Source organism: Pantherophis guttatus, chromosome 7 (assembly GCF_059756535.1).
Source record: "Pantherophis guttatus breed Tessera chromosome 7, ASM5975653v1, whole genome shotgun sequence".
Taxonomy (NCBI): Eukaryota; Metazoa; Chordata; class Lepidosauria; order Squamata; family Colubridae; genus Pantherophis; species Pantherophis guttatus.
In genome coordinates, this window is record NC_142069.1 from 13,754,922 (window position 1) to 13,777,708 (window position 22,787).

The window sequence follows — 22,787 nt, forward strand, 5'->3', positions numbered from 1 at the left end:
GGTTTTTTCCAGACATCTGAAATTAAATCATTAAACCATACAAGATTATTTGCGGCCTTGGATAAACAAACATATTCCGCTTCTGTTGTTGAAGTAGCCACTAGTTCTTGTTTACCAGTGTACCAGTAGACTGGACAGTCATTTAAGAGAAATACATAACCAGATGTGCTTTTTCTGCATGAGGTGTCTCCAGCCCAATCTGCATCTGCATAACACGTAAGCTTTGGTTCTTTAATATCATTAGGTTCTAACATTAAACAAAAGTCTAGTGTACCTTTTAAATATCTTAAAATTCTTTTAACAGCTTCCCAGTGGTACATTGTTGGTTTGCTGACATGCCTAGATAATAAATTGAGTGGTAAAGTGATGTCCGGTCTAGTCCAATTAGATATGTAAAGGAGTGAACCTATGATTGATCTATAGAATGTATTATCCTTGAACTCGGGAGAAGATTCATCAGAATTCCTTAGAAAGTCAGTTTGCATAGGGGTATCACAAGGTTTGGCATTGTTTAAGTTGCATTTATTTAAAAGATCTATGATCTTATCTCTCTGGGTAAGTTTGAATCCCCCTTTTGTCTTATTAATTTGGACACCAAGGTATTTGTTTACCTTGCCTAAAGATTTCAATGAGAAATGTTCATTTAGTTTAGTTACAAAAGTTTCTCTTCTTTCCTTATGTTTTCCTATGTATAAAATGTCATCCACATAAATCAATACAAATTCAATGTAATCATCACCCCTCTTGACAAAGAAACAATTATCAGCAGTGGTAGCGTTGAAGTCCATGGTCTTAAGTACTTTTACTAAACAATCATACCACCGTTTACCAGATTGTTTTAGCCCGTATAAACTCTTGTTTAACAACCAAGTCTCATTTTTGTTTGTGTATGGACTATGAGGTGCTCTCACGTATATTTCTTTATCTAATTTTGCGTGTAGGTACGCAGTCTGTATGTCATATTGGAATACATCTAGATTGAGTGCTGAAGCTACCACTAGAGCTGTTTTGACACTCTCTGTTCTTACAGTGGGGGAATACGTGTCAGTATAGTCCTCTGGATATTTCTGTGCATAACCCTGTGCAACCAATCTAGCTTTGTATAGAGTATTTCCTCCCTCTAAATTCTTAATTTTATATATCCATCTGGTACCAATAATTGTCTTATCTTTAGGTGCAGATGCAGGTGTAAATACATTTAGTCCTTGTAAACTTTCCATCTCTTTCTTCATTGCTAATTCCCATTTTTCTTTTTCTTCGTGAGGAAGTTTTAACACTTCCTCGTATGTATTGGGTGTTGTTGGTTCACCATTCATGTGCATTACATAATCCTTGTATTTGTTTGGCATTTGATTTCTGGTGTTTCTAATGATTTTCTCTGGTTTACTATCGTTATCATGCAAATATCTTGCTTCCTTTTTTGTTAGTGTATCTGTCTTTATTTTGAGTTGGCTATTTGTCCAAGTTTTGGTTTTGTTTTTATATTTGTTGGTATTTTGTTTTTCTATAGTCCCTTTCTCATGAGATTTTGTATCTTCATGTTTATTTGGGAATATCTCATTAAGATGTAATTTAGACCAGTTAGCTTGTTCATGGAACACAGCTGTTCTGGAGACTATAAATTTGTTGTTATTATCAATGAATCTGTATCCTTTAGTGCCAGTCTCATATCCCATAAATCTGAGTCTCCTGGACACATTTTCTCCCTTTCTTCTTAATTGTTTAGGTATGTGTACGTCTGCTGTGACTCCAAATATATGCATGTGTGCTAATTTTGGTTTTCTATTATACATCACTTCATATGGTGTCTTATTTATAATGCTGGACCATGTTCTATTTTGTGTGTAATTTGAATAATGTAAGGCTTCTGACCAGAACTGTTTGCTTAAGCCAGCATCTTCCAATGTGCATCTAATCATGGTTTGTAATGTGGAATTTTTTCTCTCTGCAATCCCGTTTTGGAACGGAGAAAATGGACTAGATGTGTAATGTAACATTCCTTTGTCTTTTAACCATTGTGAGAATTCTTTAGACATGAATTCGCATCCTCTGTCTGTCATAATTTGTTTTATTTTGATGTTGTGTTGTGTTTCTATGCGTTTGTAAAATTCTTTAAATTTTTGAAATGTTTCATCTTTGTGTTTTAGTGTGTAAACAAATCCATAGCGGCTATAATCGTCCACTATTGTCAGGAAGTAATGTTTCCTATAAGTGATTGATGGAGTTAATGGACCAACTAAGTCCATGTGTACTAAATCAAAACTTTTTGTTAGTTGATCTGGTAGATTTTCTTGGCCTGGGACTAGTTTTTAGTTTTGTAGATTTACATACTGAGCATTCCAGATAATTTTCACAATTCTTTATTTTAACACCTTCTGCGTGTTCAGTCATTTTTTGCACTACAGGAAAACTGGCATGTCCTAACTTCCTATGCAATATGTGAGCACACTCATCATGAATTGGTTTACCTATCTTTGGTTTCTTATCGTTGTGTGCATCTGTGTGATCATGAGATATTTTACATTCATCATTGTCACTGTTGCTAACATTCTCATCATCTATTTCAATACAATCTTCCATATTTGAATCAATGTTATGTAACCATTTTTCTTTTGTTATTAGGTAAGGTAGTCCTCCTTTAGTCACCACAGTGCCTACATTTATTTTATTCTTTTCCAAAGTTGCCTTTCCTTTTGAAAAAACAATGTTAATGTCAGAATCTCTGCTTAGTTTTATGGCACTTAATATGTTATGAGGTATTTCAGGTATTAGTAATACCCCCTCTATTTTTCCTAAACCAGGCAAGGTTACATTTCCTCTACCTAATACTTGAACCTTTTCTTGGTTAGCAACCTTAATTACAAATTTATCTTCTGCAAATGAAGACAATATACTTTTGTTATTAGTGGTGTGGTTAGTTGCTCCAGAATCAATAAGCCAATTATTGTTCTCACTTTGTTGTGTGTTAGTGTTGTCTTGTTTATTTAATCCATTCAGTGAACCAGACTTTCTATCCTTTGAATTGTCTCTGCCCCCTCTATTCTCTCTGTGATTTGGTGGGCTCCTATATCTATGCCTTTCTATGGAAGGCTGTCTATAATCGTGTTTGTTTCTGTATTCTGATCTATATCTTTCTTTTAAGACTTTTGGGCAATCTCTTCTATTGTGTTCCCTGGATCCACAATTATGACATTTAAATGTTCCACTATATTTTTCTTGAAAAGCTACTTTCCTATATGGTTTATGTTCTGTGTGATTGTTAGAACGATTCCTTCTAGAATTATCTTCTGTTATCAATTTGTTAGATAGACTTTCTATGGATAAATACCCTAGATTGATTGTGTCTAAATGTGACATGAAATTGTCCCATGATGGGTCAAGTGAGTTGATAATGACACTTTTCATTGTTTGGTCTGAAATCACTTCCCCCCTTAAATGCAGTTCAGCTCTTATTTTGTTCAAAGATATTAAATGTTCACTTATGGAAACCCCTGGTTTTATCCTAGATGAAAAGAAGTCTTTAGATATCCTTGTGGTGGTGGCTACACTGTCACTGTGAAACAAATTAAACATGCATTGAATAATTTCTGAAACAGTCAAATTTGGCTTAATGCTGTGATACATTGCAGGAGACACACTAGATATTATTAAGAAAAAAGCTCTATGGTGTAAGCAATCTATTTTTAGTGTCCAAGGTCTTTTTGGGGGACTAGTGATAAAAAACAGTAAGTTTTCCTTCATAAAGACAACCTGGAGCTGTTGATACCATTCTTGTAAATTAATGCCATCAACCCTTAGTTTTGGGAAGTCACTGGGTAAATTTCCGACATTATTGGGTCCATTACTTACAACCTGAGGTAGTCCGTGGTCTCGTAAATGCAGAAAATTGCAAAACGGCATGGGGATGCTCGCTACGAGTCTGCATGATCTTCTCTCCTGTTCATGTCTTCCCGGATCGTCAGCGTAGTTTCGCGCATGCGCGTTGTCCATTTCTTCTTCGGCGTCGTCGTGGAAGGTTCTCCTCATTGCGGCCCGCTCGTTCTGCTCCTCTTCAGATGAGTCGGTCTCTGGTTCGACTTTGGGCGTTCTGGCGACGGTGGCTGTTCTTCTTCTTCTATTGAAAGCGTTGGTGCTTGCTTCGGTCTGCGGCGTAGGGCGGTATCGGCAGGGCTCTCTGGGTTCCGGCGTCAGCGCTCTAGTAGTCAGGATGGGAGCGGGCAGGTCTTGAGGCATTGGCTTGCTCGTTCGCTTTTTTAGTGTCTTTTTAGTAATTTTCAGTTTTGGCCCAAATGCAGCAAAGAGCGTTTTCATCGCTGATTTTATTTGGTGTTTTGTTGGATCTTCCTCGCTTTCTGGTTCTGATTCTTCTGAGGAGTTTGAATCTTCCTTTTCGTTTTCGTTGTCCGGTAATATTTTTCGCGCCAGAAATTTTGAATCGAGATTGCTGATTGGCTCTTCTTCGTTCATCTTGGAGGCCGGTTGAAACCAAGATGGCTGCCATTCAAATTTTTGCGCGGGATCATCGTTTTTCTTCTTTGTAATGATTTTCTCCGCAGTCATATTACTCACTATTTTTGGCTCTTTGGGTTTTTTATTGGTGATGTTTTTCTCTCTCGCTGCTCCGCTGTTCTTTAGCATATCTTGGAGGTTCGCGATGAGGCTTTCATCATTCTTCTGGCTTTTTAATAGTTTTAATATCTCTGACCTGAGTTCGTTATTTTCTATTTCGATTTCCTCCTGGTCATCAATTATTTCTTCGTCTTCAGTGGTGTATTCTTCGGATTCTCTCGAAATTGCATTCGTGGATTCGTTGATTATTTCTTGTTCCGTTTCCATTTCTTTGCTGTAGGCCCTGGTGTTGGGCCTATCTTTCTTAGACATTTTAAGGCTTTTTATTGAGTCAATTAACCATCCTCTGCTACCAGTTTGTTGCAATATTTTCAGGATCAGACTCAATAAGATCAACAAGAGTTAAAGGTTTAACTATATATTCTTTTATTTACATTAGGCATTCTATATTCACTGAATATTCACAGATAGAAGCAGGGGAAATGGTGTAGGTAGCTCCTTATATATACAATGGGTGGAGCTATATGTGGGAGTGGTGAATTATGGATACATTAAGAAGTGAAGAATAAATTAACCCCTGATACCCTGTCTGTACACTATTTACACATTGGAGAATAAGGCATTTATATCTGACAGTTTTTTTTTAAATTTAATGTTATATTTTTTTTAGCTTTTAAAATTATTAGCTGTTTGTATTCTACTCGTCCTATGCTGGTCTATGACTATAATAAAGATTCAGTTTGACTGATAGCTGAGAGAGGGACTTGAACCTGGTTCTCCTTAGTGCTAGACAAGCACTTTAACCACTACACCACATGGTCTGTATTTGTAATCACCTCTTAATTAACTCTCATCACCAAAGACCAACTCTCTCTCTCCAATCAAAGTGGGAAAATGTTCAAAACCTTTCACATTATTTTTCTGTCCTCTTTCTCATTGTCCAACTCTTTTTATTTTTTTCTATTGCTGCCTAGCTGATTATCCCATTATGAAAGGAAGATAAATACTAAGATTGATGATCAAAGGATGACCATCAGATGTGAATGTTCAATAAAATTCCTATCATGATCTGTTGGTAATTCACCAAAAACTGTTTTCTGCAGCCAAAATGAAGATAGGTGATTTTTCCTTACTTCTTTTCTGAGTAGCTATTCTTATCCTCTTCCTATTGACCATTGACATCCATTAGAAACATGTAGCAAAGTCTAAGAACCTCCAACGAATTGATTTTTTCATGATTAAGATGGGTCACTAAGCTACAGCTGTATTCCTCATAATATAATGAATCATTCCTGTTTTGAAAGGTAGAATAATTAATAGGAGCTGTTTCAGAACTCCTTTTTTTTATTCTCCTCTGGAAATGAATTAAAAGCCCTTAAATTACACTACCAATGCATAGGGTGGGCAGAACTTTTTTTAAAAAATGTATTTCAGCTTTTTGTTTTTAAATGCTCATGCCATATTTCAAAATATTTTCTCCAGGATGACTTGTATTAAGCACATAAGATGATCCATTTCTAACATTGTTATAAATAAATATAATCTCCTTAAGAAAAGATTGGGCAACCATTTGTCTGAAATGGTATGGGATCTCCTGTTCCAGCAGGGGGTTGGAGTAGATGACCTCCAAGATCCCTTCCAACTCTGTTATTCTATTCTATTCTATTCTGTTCTGTTCTGTTCTGTTCATAATTTTAAAAGAACAGTATAGAATGCAGTCAAAGCAAGTAATGAACACAAAATCAACCATAGCAAAAAGTTTTAGCGGGAAAATATATTTTCAAAAAAGCAAGCTTTTGTTTAAAATAGTCTGATTTATCGTAGGACATCTTGAAATAAAATTTCAGAACAATGGAATTTAGATAATTGTTAAATGCAAATAGGAATAGAAACAAATATTATTCTTAAAGACACTGAGCTTGTCAGCTGGAAAAATAAATGTGTATTTGGTATATCGTAAGAGTTGTGGCCCAAACCTGGCTCACCTCAATAGCAGTCAGTGAAAATACACTGAAGTTTTAAAAGATTAAGAATTTTGACAAAAATTAATAGATGTTTAAAAGTCTTGGAAGAGTTAAAATGTCTTAATCTGGTACAGAAAGGATAGCACAGGGGTGATAATCTAAATCAGTGGTTCCCAACGTTTGGCCCATGCCCCACAGGGGGGGCAATTTGAACCTTGTTTAAGTTAAAGGCCCTTTAGGCTTCCTCCATGTGAGTAGAGTTCACTTTTTGAGTAAAGTAAGAATTATATGTCACCTGGGGGTGGGGTGGGGGCAGGTGGAGATATCAGGATTTTAGAAATGCTTAGGTGGGGCATGGCCAAAAAGAGGTTGGGAACCACTGATCTAAACCACACTGTACAGCAGAGGTGGTATTCAGCAGGTTCTGACCAGTTCTGGAGAACCAGTAGCGGAAATTTTGACTAGTTCAGAGAACCCGTAAATACCACCTCTGACTGGTCCCGCCTCCATCTATTCTCTGCCTCCTGAGTCCCAGCTGATCAGGAGGAAATGGGGATTTTGCAATAACCTTTCCCTAGAGTGGGGAGGGAATGGAGATTTTATAGTATCCTTCCCCTGCTATGCCCACCAAGCTACACCCACCAAGCCACGCCCACAGAACTGATAGTAAAAAAATTTGAATCCCACCACTGCTGTACAGACTATTCCACATTGTTAGCAGTAGCTGAAGATGATCTACAAATACAATTCTTGCAATGGAGTCAAAGTGTTGGTCCATGAAGTGTGTATATCCTTTTTTTTAATTAGGTGTATATCCCACCTATTTTTAGCTATATAAGACCATCTTTATTTTGTACAATTCAAGGCAGTTGTGGAAAAACAAGCAGAGCTGGAGGTGGAGTCAAGAGTGAAATCAGCCTGGAATCATTACATTCTCACAAATGCTCTACAATCCAATTCCTCTTGACTTCTATTGACTCTTATGCATGAGCAATAAATCAGCTTAACAGGAACTTAACATGTGGTCTGGACTCTTCATGCTTGACAGCAGCGTACATAATGTGCCTGCCTATTTTCTCCACAACAACAACAACACTTCAAGGCAGTTTGGGCCGAGAAAGTGACTGGTCCGAAGTCACCCATTTGGTTTGTGTGCCTAAGAGAAAAATAGAATAGCCACCCTCCTAGTTTCTACCATGTTTCCCCTAAAATAAGACCTACCCCACAAAGAAGCCCTATCATGTTTTTGAATGCATGTGCTCAAATTAAGCCCTACACCAAAAATTAGCCCTAATTAAGACCCCATCCATCCCGGGGTGCAGTGAGTGGGGCGAAGCGCACAAGTAAAAAAATAAGCTAGGGTGGGGATAGGGTGTGTGGAGCTGCCCTATTTACCAGACTTCGCACGCCCCGACACCTGCCTCACCTTCTTTTGCGGCCGCTTCTTCTGCAGCCCACTTCTTCTGTGGCCGCTTGCCGCTGCTTGCACGCATCGCCCCCGGCTTCTGTTTCGCCATCAGAACCTTCCGGAAAGCCCTCTGCAGCTGAGAAACGGGCTCCAGATTGATGCACACAGCGCCCCCTGGCTTTCATTTCGCCTTTAGATGCCTTCCGGAAAGCCCTCTGCAGCCGATAACAGAGTTCTGAATTCGGACCCGGTCTTACTTTTGGGAAAACATGGTAGTTTGGCACCTTCACCAAAACACAGAAATGAATGTTGTATGATTTAAAGAGCCTCAGCCTCAGACAATCCTGCTTGAAGAAAAAGCTTTTTTTTCCCCCTGTTTTGCAACCTGTATAAATCAATTAAGGAGAGAAAATGTCTTTCTTTCCTAAATATATGCCTGCTTTGCATAACATATTCTACTTTTCCCATAAATAAGAGACACTACTGTCATCTTTTGGAGCTTTGTCTCCACCGAAATTCTTATGTGAAATTCTGGAAGTTGTTAACCGTAAAGCTGCAATTACAACATAACTTCATCAACCGTTGTAAGAATAAGAAATGTTTCATTTTCTTTTTAAGAAGGGGGAAAAAAATCTATTCTATGCTTGAGAGAGGATTCTGTGATTTTAAAATAAATAACATGCACCTGACCTCATTTTCTGTTTAAAACGTTCTCTCTTTAAAATGTTTTCAATCATGACAGCAACGAGAGGTATTTTGATTTCATTCACATATTTTTTCCTCATATATTCATGGTTAGTATTAATTTCTCTTAAGTACAGGGTATGCTCAACTTATGACCGATTGCTTAGCGACCATTCAAAATTCCAATAGATTTATCTCTGGGGGTTACTTATGACCCAGATTTAAAATGCTGACGGTCCCCTCCCCCAACACGTAGTCTTCGCTGACTTGATGCCCTTTTACAGCGTTCTGCAGTTACATGACCATGTTTTATGATGGTTTTGCTGAAAACCAGCATTTACCTCTAGTTTTTTGCAAACCCGCACACATAGCAAATCATTGATTTCCTTCACAACCATGGCATTTGTTTAACAGTTGTGGACTCACTTCACCATTGCTGCAAAACAAGGTCATAAAGTGAGTCAATCACATGACTGTGCCCCTTTACAATTAACATGAGCTAGGGCCATGATGGGTAGACTCCATCATGGTCATAGCTTGAGGACTACCTACAGAACAAATGTGAGAAGACAACTATACTACGCAAGAGCTATTTTTTATCGGTGCTCACTTTATAGCGTGTGTGTGTGTGTATTTGTTTTCATAGATTTTCACGGGTACAGGTATGCAAGTCTTGGCATATTCGGGTCTTTTCCTGTGTAAGATTGAGAGTATTTGGCGACGTTGGACCTCGTCGAAATGTCGGCAAGATACTCTCAATCTTATACGGGAAAAGACCCGAATATGCCAAGACTTGCATTTATAGAGAGGGAGAGGGAGAGAACCGAGCCAGAAGATAAGCTGAGATCTCAACAGGCAACCAGTGGTGTTGTGATGCCTACCAGAATCCTTCCCTCTTTGCAGTTGAAGTTAGCAATAGAGAACCAGAGAAAGCTGGGCCTTTAACACGCAGTCAGGCTGCAGTCCTGATAATGAAGCAGGAGAAAAAACGGCTGCCCTCCAATCAGGACACAGAGTTGCAGGCTAACCAGCATACGTCAGCAGCAGCGAACAGAGAAAAGCGACAACTCCGACCTCGCAGCATACCCACAGCTTCTAAACTGAAAGTAGGGGCCCGATGATGACAAGTTAGAGAGCTTGTCGAAACGTTGCCAAAAAAACCTTTAAAGTATTGGTTAGGATTTTAGCCAAAGTTTTAAAAGACCTTACAAAGTGTTTTGTTAGGATTTTAGAGGATTTTGAGCTGGGATTTTAGCCAGGATTTTAATATTTCAAGCATTTTAACTAACAAACTTTATCACAATCACATTTGAGCAATGGGCGTAGATTAGGGATGGGCAATTTTTCAAACCAAGATTCATGAGAGAATGACGACATAGGTAACAAGCATGTAATCTTTGCCTCTTTTTTGTGGGGGCGAGCAAAACAAAATATAGGCAGTCCTCGGTGTAGGACTACAGTCAGCCCAAAATTTCTGTTGCTAAGTGAGACATTTGTTAAGTGAATTTTGCCTTTTTTTACGACCTTTCTTGCAACAGTTGTTAAGTAAATCACTGCAGTTGCTAAGTTAGCAACAAGGTTGTTAAGTGAATCTGACTTGCCCATTGACTTTACTTCTCAGAAGGTTACAAAATTGGATCATGTGACCCCGAGACACTGCAACTGTCATAAATATGAGTCAGTTACCAAGCATCTGAACTTTAATGATGTGCCAATGGGGTTGCTGCAACAGTCATAAGCGTGAAAAATGGTAATAAGTCGCTTTTTTCAATGACGTTGTAACTTCAGTCACTAAATGAACTGTTGTAAGTGGAAGACTATCTGTAGTAAATTGTTTTACCCAAAACTAGCAATGTGATATTGGGCTGCTTTGATGGGCCCTAAAATGGTGTCTTGGGCCTTGTGTAGCCTACAGATATCTACCCACCTCCAGAATATTGTTAGAATTGTCAATGTTTTGGCTTCTTCCTTTTAAAAAAAAGATTTATTTATTTATTTTATTTTGTCGAGTACATATTAGATAATATGTATAAGTATAAGCATGAATTGAATACATAAAATGAATACAATTAAAGGGAACATTAGGACAGGGACGGTAGGTATGCTGGTGCACTTATGCACGCCCCTTACAGACCTCTTAGGAATGGGGTGAGGTCAATAGTAGACAGTCTTAGGTTAAAGTTTTGGGGGTTTTGGGATGAGATCACAGAGTCTGGTAGTGCATTCCAGGCATTGACCACTCTGTTGCTGAAGTCATATTTTCTGCAATCGAGTTTGGAGCGGTTCACTTTAAGTTTGTATCTATTGTGTGCTCATGTATTGTTGTGGTTGAAGCTGAAGTCGTCATTGACAGGACACTGTAGGAGATGATTTTATGAGCTATGCTTAGGTCATACCAAAGGTGTAGCAAACAATTGGTATAGTTTCTCTCCCTTCCCGAAGACAATTTTATCTTCATTTTCACTTTGGATGCAGTGAGCTAGCCACATTTAAGAAATCAAGGTTGCCATGGATTTGATTTATTTATTATTTAGATTTATGGGCTGACAAATCAAAAGGCTGGAGGTGGTGTACAAAGCTACAGTATAACAACGTAAATGATATCGATATCAACTTTTTCACCTTAGTATAGCAGTGAAAGTTGACCCAGGTTAACAATATTACTGAAGCTTCAGTTTCTCCTTTTTTTTTCCCCCCACTCAATTTTTGGATCCTTCATGGCGATGTGAAAAATCCTGTCATCACCTAAAAGAATCGTCAGCTCATTCCTTAAAGCTGCTGTGGAAACCTCATAAAGCAAAAGTTGCTGTGGTTAAAAGCAGTCAATAAATTATCGCAAAAATTTGTTCTCCAAGGAGCCCCAAGTGTAATTGAGATTATCAGATTAGTTGTATTGTTGTCAAAGAAAACTTGATTAACCATCCCATGTGGTCCCCAGGAGTAGAGTTCAATTTGAGGCAGTATTTTACCTTAACTTCCAGTTTAGTGACAATGTGTGGTTTTATATTTATATTCATAGTTTTTAGGTGAAGCAGAGGTTGAAGTCTGTAGCCTTGTTTTTATGAATGGAAGAACCTGTTCTTTTAAATTCCTTTCTCTATTGTGGCAAATGTAAGTCTTCCATTAAGGGAGGGGTGTGGGAATATCTCGGTATCTGACAGGTAGGTCTCATTTAGTGACTACCTCATTTAGCAACCATTTGTAATAATAACGGGCAGAGGTGGACTTCACATAATTTAAGAACCGGTTCGCCCAGCACCGAAAATGTGAGCGTGCGGGCCCACCCGCAGGTCACTACTACCGGTTCGCCTGAACTGCTCCGAACCGGCTGAATCCCACCATTGATAACGGGGGTGAAAAAGTAACTTCGTGACCAATCCTTGCATTTAAGACCTTTGGGTAGCTTTATAAATTTGCTTAATAAATAAAGGAAAGTGACCGCTTCACTTAACGGTCTCATTGCGTTTATTAAATGAGAACTATTTATGTTTGTTATCTCCTTGTTGACATTTTCCCTCCAGTTTCTCCAAAACAGGTAGTCCTCCATTTACAACCGCAATTGTTCCCAAAATTTCTGTGGCTACGTAAAACATTTGCTAAGTGAGATTTGCCTCATTTTGCAACTTTTCTTGCCACTGTTGTTAAGTGAATCACTGCAGGTGTTAAATTAGTGACAAGGTTGTTAAGTGAATCTGGCTTCCTCATTGACTTTGTTTGTCAGAAGGTGGCAAAAAGGGATCACATGACCCCGGGACACTGCAACCGTCATAAATATGAGTCAGCTGCCAAGCAACGGTCATAAGTGTGAAAAATGGTCATAAATCATTTTCTTTGCTCCTGTTGTAACTTCAAACAGTCACTAAACAAACGGCTGTAAGTTGAGGACTATGTGTATGTTACACAAATGGCCAGTTTTTATCCATGATTGATTAACCTTATCATGTTACATATTACTGCGGTTATTTGGATACTGTGCTTTTTGGCTTACTTTATCAAATACCATATTTTTCGGAGTATAAGATGCTCCTGATTATAAGACGCACATTAGTTTTTCGGGGGGGGGATTCTGCCTCTGCCTACCAGCATCCATTCGGTATTCATCTGGTTAGTGTTCTTGCAGCAAATAGCAAAAAGCATGGTACGCTTCAGTACATTATCGCAGCCTGATTTAGCACGAACAGCTGATTGGCCATTGGATCAGCCTCCCAGAATACCGCCAATCAGCTGTTCCAGGCTGCGGGATTGCCAGAGCCCATCGCCGCCTACACTCATCGTGTTTTTGGCCTCCGCATGCCCTGTTTTTGGCCTCCATACATCGCATTTTTAGCTGGTTTCAGACACCACTGCCACCACTGATCCCCACCACCTGGAACCATCCAAAAATGCGACACATGGAGGCCAAAAACACAACGTGCGGAGGCCAAAAATGCAACGCATGGAGGCAGCGATCGGAGGCGATGTGCTGTGACAATCCCTGCAGCCTGGAACGGGTCTAAAATGGGGCATGCAGAGGCTGAAAACGCAACACACAGAGGCCGAAAATGGCCAAAGGGTGGGGGCTGGCAGGTGGGCGGGACTTCGGCAACATTTGGTGTATAAGTCGAACTACAATTTTCACCCACTTTTAGGGGGGGGGAGTGCATCTTATACTCCGAAAAGTACGGTAGCTTAAGAATTTTTTATTTTTTTGATTTTATCTGAGTGAAGGATTGCATTCTGGGGTCCTAATCCATAAAAGAGTTACCCATGTTTTAGTCCCGGGGAAATTAACAAGGAAACTTAGATGGAACAATTTTGTATCCCATTATTTTTCAAATCAATTTGACCATGATTAATTTTGTATTGAGATTTTAGTACAGAAACAAATGTTACCATTGCTATATCATGCTTTTATGCATACAGAAGAACTTCCTTTCAATCTGATTTCTAAGAAGGGATTCTAAGTTATAACAGTCTGGCCCGTTTATTGGCCCTGAATTAATTTCCAAATATTCCAGTCCCCACATGGGCACAGAAGTTAGAAGTTCCAATACTTAAACCAGGTTTCTCAACTTAAAGATGTGTGGACTTTAACTCCCAGAATTCCTTAGGCCAGCATGGGATTCTGGGAGTTGAAGTTCAGATATCTTCAAGTTGCTAAGGTTGAGAAACACTGACTTAATCATTATTTGCATCCAGTAGTAGCATCTTGTTCATCCAGAGTTGTGTTGTACTAGCAAAGTGGATAAGATATTCACATAGCGGCTTAAGAGATGCTAATCACTTTTTAAAAATCACATTTCTGAAAGATAGTGTGAATATGATAAAATAAGACGTTTTCAGAAGTTTGACGAGTGCAAACAGATGACAAGTGACAGTGATATTTTCAGTACACATTGAGGAAGCTGGTTACTAAAGACTCTTGTGCATCCCTTGACATTTTAATGAGATATATAATAAATCTTATTCCCACCATCCCTGTTCTTTGTTTCACACAAACACACACACACAGAGAGAGTTATAGAAGTAACTTTTCCCAAAGTTGTGGTGTGAACCAGTAGTGGGTTTCAATTTCGGTTGCTACCGGTTTGCTCACGGGCGCGCTAATGCAAAGCTTCTGCGCATGCGCAGAGACATCTGGGCGGGTGGGCGGAGCCTCCTGCCACTCCTGCTACCAGTTCGCCTGATTCGGGGCGAACCAGTAGCAACTCACCACTGGTGTGAACTCATATACTCTGATTTGGGTTGGTTGCTAAGAGTGAAGGAATTTGGTCTGAACCAGGGGTGAAATTCAGCAGGTTCTGACAGGTTCTGGAGAACCGTTAGCGGAAATTTTGAGCAGTTTGGAAAACCGGTAGCGGAAATTTTGAGTAGTTCAAAGAACCGGCAAATACCACCTCTGGCTGGCCCCAGAGTGGGGTAGGAATGGGGATTTTGCAGTATCCTTCCCCTGGAGTGGGGGAGAATGGAGATTTTGCAGTATCCTCCCCCTGGAGTGGGGGGTGGGAATGGGGATTTTGCAGTATCCTTCCCCTGGAGTGGGGGAGAATGGAGATTTTGCAGTATCCTTCCCCTGGAGTGGGGGGTGGGAATGGAGATTTTGCAGTATCCTTCCCCTGCCACACCCACCAAGCCATGCCCACTAAGCCACACCGTGCCCACCAAGCCATGCCCACAGAACCAGTAGTAAAAAAAATTGGATTTCACCACTGGTCTGAACCAATTCATTACTGTATACATAACAACCTGAAGCCAGAGCTTCTTTAGCTGGTGTTGGCCTTTATACACACTGACTTCTTCCCAAGAACCTTGGTGGCGCAGCAGACTAAAGTGCTGTTAAGTAGCACCAGCTGCCTGCAATTACTGCAAGTTCAAATCTCACCAGGCTCAAGGTTGACTCAGCCTTCCATCCTTTCGAGGTAGGTAAAATGAGGATCCAGATTGTGGGGGCAATAAGCTGACTTTGTATAAAAAAGAACACCGCTTGGGGGTGGGGGCGAAAGCCCTACTAAGCAGGTATATACAAAAGTATGAAGGCTATTGCCTAACGCACTGTAAGACGCCCTGAGTCTCCGGAGAAAAGGCGGCATATAAATCGAACCAATAAATAAATAAATAAATAAATAAATAAATAAATAAATAAATAAATAAATAAATAAATAAATAAATAAACAAACAAACCTAGATGTAATATATTATTAATATTATTCATTCTAATTCACATGGTAGTGGATTTTTACTAGTTCACCATAAAATCCTGCCCCACAGCTTTCTTCCAGTATATCACGACAATGGTAATTGTTGAGACGTGGGATGTCTATTCTCAGTCATCCAGGTCGTGGTTGTCCCAAAGGTGCTTTTTCAAAAGGCAACTGGACTTCCTTGGTTTTTTTTTCCTTGAAGACGTTTCGCTTCTTGTCCAAGAAGCTTCTTCAGTTCAGTTCATTCCCTGCCTATTTTACAAAGCACTTATGATGAGAAGAACCCAATTAGTTAAGAGTAAATGAGTTAATATTAAGTTAATAATGAATATTAATATTATTAAACTTTAATGCTATTTATAACATTAAATTATTAAATTTAATATTATTAAATTTAATATTAGTTAATATGGAATTAACAATGAGAAGACAGATGCTTAAGCATCCAAAAAGGAATACAAAAGTTAGAGGCTTTGATAAGGAGGACTGCATTTTTGAGGTTTTTAGATTTACAGGAAAGAAGTAAGAAAGAAAGATTTTACTGTAGGCAGCCTTAAGCTAAAGGGGGAAATCTAAGACTATAAATCTAACAATCTGTGGAAAGTAGAGCCGAGGAATAAAAAGAGAGAGGCTTGGCTTGAGAGCGGTGCTTATATAATGCCTCTAGGATTCAAATGGATAAATGGTGAAAGAATTGCTCCTGCTGCTGGAGCTACATCTCCATCAGAAGCGTGAGCGCGAGACTCAAAATCGGGGGTGGGTTCTAAATTTTTTTACTACTGGTTCTGTGGGTGTGGCTTATTTTGTGGGCATGGTTTGGTGGTCATGTGACAATTCTTTAGGATTTAGTAGAGGTACTAGTCTACCAGGCTTTTAACTACTTGCAGAGCCGTACCCAGTGGTGGGTTCCTCCCGGTTCGATCTGGTTCGGCCGAGCCGGTAGCAGTGACGATATGACGTCACCGAACCGGTTCTCCCCCCCGGCCCTCCCACCCCCCCCCACCCCTCCACGTTATTCTTACCTTTTATTTGGTCCCACCCCCAATCTATTTCTGCCTCCTGAGTACCAGCTGATGACTAGAGGGAAAAAAACTGTTTAAACTCTTCAAAGGGCCGCCCTACAGCTGATCAGTGTTAAAAGCAAACAAATGAGTCGGGTCGTAAGTGCGAGGACTGGTCGTAAGTGCGAGGACCTTCCAGAAATGACTCTGACCAGTTAGCCACGCCCACCTAGTCACATGACCTCCAAGCCACACCCACAGAACCGGTAGTAAAAAAATTTAGAGCCCACCCCTGGCCGTACCAGTCTATCCATTTGTTTTTGGAGCGTTCTGATCTACCTATTTGTTTTTGGAGTGCATTGGTCTACTACCACACTGCCTTTTACCGCTGATCAGCTGTAGGGCGGCCCTCTAAAGCGCCGCGGCAAGAGTTTAAACAGTTTTTTTCCTTCTAGCCGATCAGCTGGGACTCGGGAGGCAGCGAATAGATTGAGGGCGGGGCCAGGCAGAGGTGGTATTTACCGGTTCTCCGAACTACTCAAAATTTCCACTACCGGTTCGCAAGAACCAAGGAGAACCGGTAGCAACCCACCACTGCTCAAAACTGCTGTGAATGTACAGGAAGTCCTCGACTTACATCTGTTCATTTAGTGACCATTCAAAGTTAAAACAGCAGCACTGGGGGGGGGGAAATGACTAATGACCATTCTTCACATTTAGAATGAGTCACGACGCAATGATTAGAATGCAATACTGGAGGCTGTTTCTGCTGACTGCTATTTGACAGTTCAAATCTCACCAGGCTCAAGGGCTGGAGTCAACTTTGAAGGTGGAGTCACCTTTCTCCACAGAACCGGTCCCTGGTGCCCAAAAAGATTGGGGGGGCCACTGTGCTGAAGCTAAGATAGGCAACATGGAATGTCCTCACAGTTCCATTTTCTTGAATTGTGGCATGACGTAGGTACATTAAGGTTCTTACTGTTTTAAGTTGTTGTTTTTTTTAAGGAAGAGGGAATGAAATGGACTATTGAAAATTGCCAAGTTGCTGCTGAATTTGACAGGGCCATCCTAAGGAGCTTTAAGAATGTCAAAAATGAATGGGGGGGGGGCCACGAAGGCTCTCCGCTGCCCACTACATCTTAGAATAAGAAGACAACCATACTGAAACTGACCGATAATCCATAACAGAAGCATAATTCTGCAATTATGAGACTGGGCCAAAAATCCCCATTGCAAGCAGAGTTTGGTCACCCTTTTCTTGTATTTTGGATTTTCACTTAATATATGTATATATTTCTTTCCCCCCCCCCCCATTCTTCTAGGTGAGTGGTTTCCAAACATTCTAAACGAGGGTAAATTTGAGAGATTTTTCTTCTTCTTGGCTTCATTAATGATTGTGAACACTTTAGGCTTCTGGACCATTTCACACAAGTAAGTCCTTAACTTGTCAGCTCTTGGTATCTTAATCTTTTGTAGAACAAGTTTGTCGGTAAATTGAAGAAATATCCTCCTATGGCTACTTCAAATGGTTCCTGTGCAGATAACAGCCAGTAAATCTGAATTTGAGATTACAGGTAGTCCTCGATTTATGACCACAATTGATAAGTGAGACAGTTGTTAAGAGAGCTTTGTCCCATTTCACAACCTTTTCTTGCCACATTTGTTAAGTGAATCACTCCAGTTGTTAAGTTAGTAACCCGGTTGTTAATTGAATCTGGCTCTCCCCATTGACTTTGCTGGTCAGAAAGGCACAAATGGGGATTGCACAACACCCCAGGACACTTGAGCTGTCATAAATATGAATCAATTGCCATGCATCCAAATTTTGACCATGTGACCATGGGGATGCTGCAATGATTGTGGAAACTGGTCATGGGCCACTTTTTTCAGTGCTGTTGTTATTTTGAACAGTCACTGAATGAATGGTTGTAAATCAAGGACTGCCTATGAATGGAATGGTGTGTGGAGTAGAGAAGAGTCGAGTCGAGTCGAGTAGAGTGGAATAGAATAGATTTTTTTTGGGAAGAGGCCTGGAATAGAAACTATAAAATGACTAAAGCCACAACATATAGGGAAAATCACTATAAAATGCACCTAGCGCCAGCCAGACTTGCGAAGATGTTTCCTAATGCTTCAGCAACCTGTTGGAAGTGTGGTAAGGAGGTTGGCACCTTCTATCATATGTGGTGGACCTGCTCAGTGACAAAAAGGTTTTGGTCTAGAATTCGAATTTGGTTACAGGAAATAATTGATGAGGAATTAGATTTATCCCCTGAAATTTTTCTCTTGGGAATAATTAGGAATGGACTTACTAAAGATAAAATTCAACTTATAATTCATATTACAACAGCAGCCAGATTAGTCTATGCGAAATTTTGGAAAGATAAAACCATACCACCAGAGGAAATTTTAATAAATAAAATTTTAGAGTGCGCAGAAATGTCAAAACTAACGAACGAGCTAAACAACGACGAGGAATCTAAACACCAAGTAGTATGGGGAAAGTGGTATGAATGGTTAAATAATAGGATAAAATTATGATGTCAGGGTATGCTTATCTTTTGCAATTTTAAATGTGAAATATACCTGATGTATATCTTGTAAATATGTACAAACACTGCACTTCTGATTTTAGTAGAGATTTGATGTTTTTAACTACAAACCCAATAAAGTATATTAAAAAAAAAAGAATAGATTTTTTCTGCCCCAGCTCCAGATCCCAAGGAGCGTGACACACACAAAGCTCCAAAAACTCCATTTAATACAAACAGACCCCTTTCAAAATGCAGGCTTCTAGTGCAAATGTCCTTATCAGCCTGCTATGAATTACAGAGAATAAACAAAGTCCGACAAGGGTTGGCAACCAGAAACCAAGATATAACAAGAAATTCACTCTCAAAATGCTCTGCGTAGTAATTAAACGTTGTTTCCAGCAGCATGTGCTATCTGTGAGCGAACTTAAATAGGCTAAGGGAGTGGCCAATTAGCCCCAAGCCTTACTCTCGAGGAGACCTCCTCCTGAGTAGCCACTCCTGCCTTTTGACAGCCCTGCATGCTCGAGCATTGAGAAGAGGCTCCTCCACTTCACTCTCTTCACTTGAAGGAGCCTCTGGAGGTTCTGAAGGCCCTGGCTGAATCCCTGCCTCTGGCACCACATCTTCTTCAGCCTCCTCGCTGTCCGATGCGAGCGCCGGCTGCTCAGGCTGCTGGCGTGACACCACCAGCCACCTCATGGTCAGGATCAGCCACAATCCGTGCAGGCCGCTGGTGGGCCACAACAAGAATAGAATAGAATAGAATAGAATAGAATAGAATAGAATAGAATAGAATAGAATAGAATAGAATAGAATAGAACAGAACAGAACAGAACAGAACAGAACAGAACAGAACAGAACAGAACAATAGCTTTGGAAGGGATCTTAGCGGTCTACTCCAACTCCCTGCTCAAACAGGAGATCCTATACCATTTCAGACAAATAGTTGTCCGGTTTCTTCTTGAAAGCCTCCAGTGTTGGGGCACCCAGAAGTTCTGAAGGCAATCCATTCCACTGGTTGATTGTTCTCACTGTTAGGAAGTTCCTCCTTAGTTCCAGGTTGCTTCTCTCCGTGATTACTTTCCATCCATTTTCTTCCGCCTAGACAACTTCATCTCATTGACTAGTCTGTCTCCCTTGCCTGGGAGTGGTTTCTGTCTATAAAATGTTCTTCCATGATTTAGAAACTGCTGAATCTGATGATGTATGGGGTTCATTGCTTAGCTTTTTGAAGTGAAACTTTTTCAAAGCAGGGTAGTTCTATCAGAAACGGTGCTTTACACAAAGAAAAGTTGAAGAACATATAGTTGTCCAGACTGGGGGTTGACAGGTGACTCCACCTCCCACTCTTAAACTTTCTTTTGAGGAGACAACTTTATCCTTCAACTCGAAGAATCTGGCCAGATGACAGCCAGGATGAACCCTTGTTTTGATTTAGCAACTCTGCCCTTTCTCTCTGAATTTTTTTTTCCTTATATCAGACTTCGAAGACATTAAGCATATCCACATGTTTTATAGCACTGCAAAAGAGGTTTAATTTATTTTTGCTTTGCAGATATAATAATCTTCAGGAAGACTGTGATGAAGGATTCAGAGGGAGCCTTCTTCAGGAGCAGCTTTTACAGCATGAGAAATCACTTAAATTTTATGATAGTGTCCTGGTTTGCCCATCTCCCTTGTCCCGGATGGAAACTCTCCTGTGAACTCACCCGCTGAAAACGACTGGCTGAGAACTTGGTCTATTCTGTCTTCAGACTATTGCCTGTCAGATTTTAATGATGTGTTCCTTTCTTTGTTTATGGATTGACTTAGCAATAGTGGATCGTAGTTTGTCTTTTTCATGTCTGTCTGCTTTCTCTCTGTGAAAATTAATTCTATAAGGACTTAACACCTGAACGATTCTAAATCCATACATCTCATTCCTTTTTCCTGTCGCTGAGAGCTTCATGGGTGACAGAGCCTTTTAATAAGGCACCTTGACTTTTTCTAATGTCATGCTCCATCTGTAGTACGGCTACCAGATCTGGTCTGCCAAAAATCCAGATGTTGGCATCCCAGCATGGAGATGGGATGCCAACCCATCACTACCATGGAGTGGTCATCCAGATTTTTGCAGACTGTACTTGGTAGTTCCGTATATGTAGAGCATGGGTGTGGAGCTATGGCCCCTTTTATGATTTGTGGACTTCAACTCCCAGTATTTCTAAACCAGCCTCCAGAATGCTGGGAGTTGAAGTCCACAAGTCATAAAAGGGGCCATACTCCCCACGTCTGATGTAGAGATATACCTATCTCTAAAGGAAAAGTTGTACAGTCGGAGTTATATGAAATGTTATTAGATCCAATGTCGTTTTAGAATGAACTCATAAGATTTCTTACAACTCTCACTGTACAACTTTCCCTTAGAAAGACTATTTTTTGAGGACAGATATAGCACTTAATGAAGGAAGAAGTCAGCCACTTCTGGATTCCTTGAGCAGAAGGAGAAGTATTCCCTTTGTATATATTTCATCAGCCTGGAATATATCAATACCTCAGTCCATCTCACAGTGACAAAGGCAAAAAAAAACCAAAGATGTATGTCCAGCCAATGTCCAAGTGAATAAGTGTGTAACTAATACACTAACATTCTCATGAGTTATTTACGAGAACCAAGTCCAGCTAAATACATAAAATCTTCGAAATATCTTTTCTAAAGATCAACAGTTTTGCTTTGGATGGCATTCTGAGAAAATTGTGAGGATCCCAAGGTTTCTAATCCAGCTACTCCCTACAGCTTTTTATGCTTCTACTGAACTTGGGGGTCTACCCTTATTGTTCATACCTTGGCTTTGATTCTAGGGCTGACATTTAACTCTGCCTGCTACTACATTCTCTGTTCAAAGTCTACGAATTAATCTGATACCGCTTACCAATTCGGCTGCTAGTGATTGAACACCTGCATATTTGCAATCGTTCCTGACTCACCTGGCAGCCACCTGCTGGATAAAAACCAAGAAAATTGACCATGAACAATGGCTGTCAGCAGTGTGCAGCAACAAGCGTGGAATAATGTATGGATCAATTTAGCTTGAAACTCCAAGTTTAGCACTTAGCCATTCTTTGTTTGCTGACGTCAAGTTTAGCAATAATGCAAGGAGAATGTATTTGTACTAGCAAAGCAGCAGGAAGGAGAAAGGGCTACTAACTCTGGGCTGTAAAACCCCTCCCTTTCAATAAATTGTGATGAGGACATGAATTTTACCACCAACAATATACTGTGAACAATCCTTGTTTATTTTATTTTGTCGAGTACATATTAGAATAGAATAGAGTAGAATTTTTTATTGGCCAAGATTGGACACACAAGGAATTTGTCTTGGTGCATATGCTCTCAGTATACATAAAAGAAAAGATACATTCGTCAAGAATCATAAGGTACAACACTTAATGATAGTCATAAGGTACAAATAAGCAATCAGGAAACAATATCAATATAAATCGTAAGGATACAAGCAACAAAATTACAGTCATACAGTCATAAGTGGAAGAAGATGGGTGGTGGGAACGATGAGAACCAGGGCGAACCAGTAGAAACCCACCACTGACTTCTCTCCTTGATTAGTTTCCATCAGGGGTGAAATCCAGCAGGTTCTGACAGGTTCTGGAGAACCGGTAGCAGAAATTTTGAGTAGTTCGGAGAACCAGCAAATACCATCTCTGGCTGGCCCCAGTGGGGTGGGAATGGAGATTCCCTCTCCATTCAATTATTAAAATAATGATAACAGGTCATCCTTGGTCTTTCTTTTCACTAGACTGGACATACCCAATTCCTTTCTTGATATGTTTTAGCCTCTGGCCCACTGATCATCTCTGTTGCTCTTCTCTGTACATTTTTCCAGATTCTTAACAGTGTTGAAAATAAAAAGCCAACATTCATAGCTCCATCCTGTGTTGCTGCAGATCCT

General features: G+C 40.0%; 1 protein-coding gene across 1 annotated transcript in view; it reads left to right on the plus strand.

Moving 5' to 3' along the window:
• Nucleotides 1-22,089, plus strand: part of SLC15A5 (solute carrier family 15 member 5) — a 58,090-nt gene extending 36,001 nt beyond the window's left edge. Inside the window, exons 8-9 of the mRNA XM_034402957.3 lie at nt 17,629-17,737; nt 20,396-22,089. Of these exons, the coding sequence (XP_034258848.2) occupies nt 17,629-17,737; nt 20,396-20,543 (257 nt within the window). The 3' untranslated portion in view covers nt 20,544-22,089. The remainder of the gene's footprint in view (nt 1-17,628; nt 17,738-20,395) is intronic.
• Nucleotides 22,090-22,787: the final 698 nt, after the last annotated feature.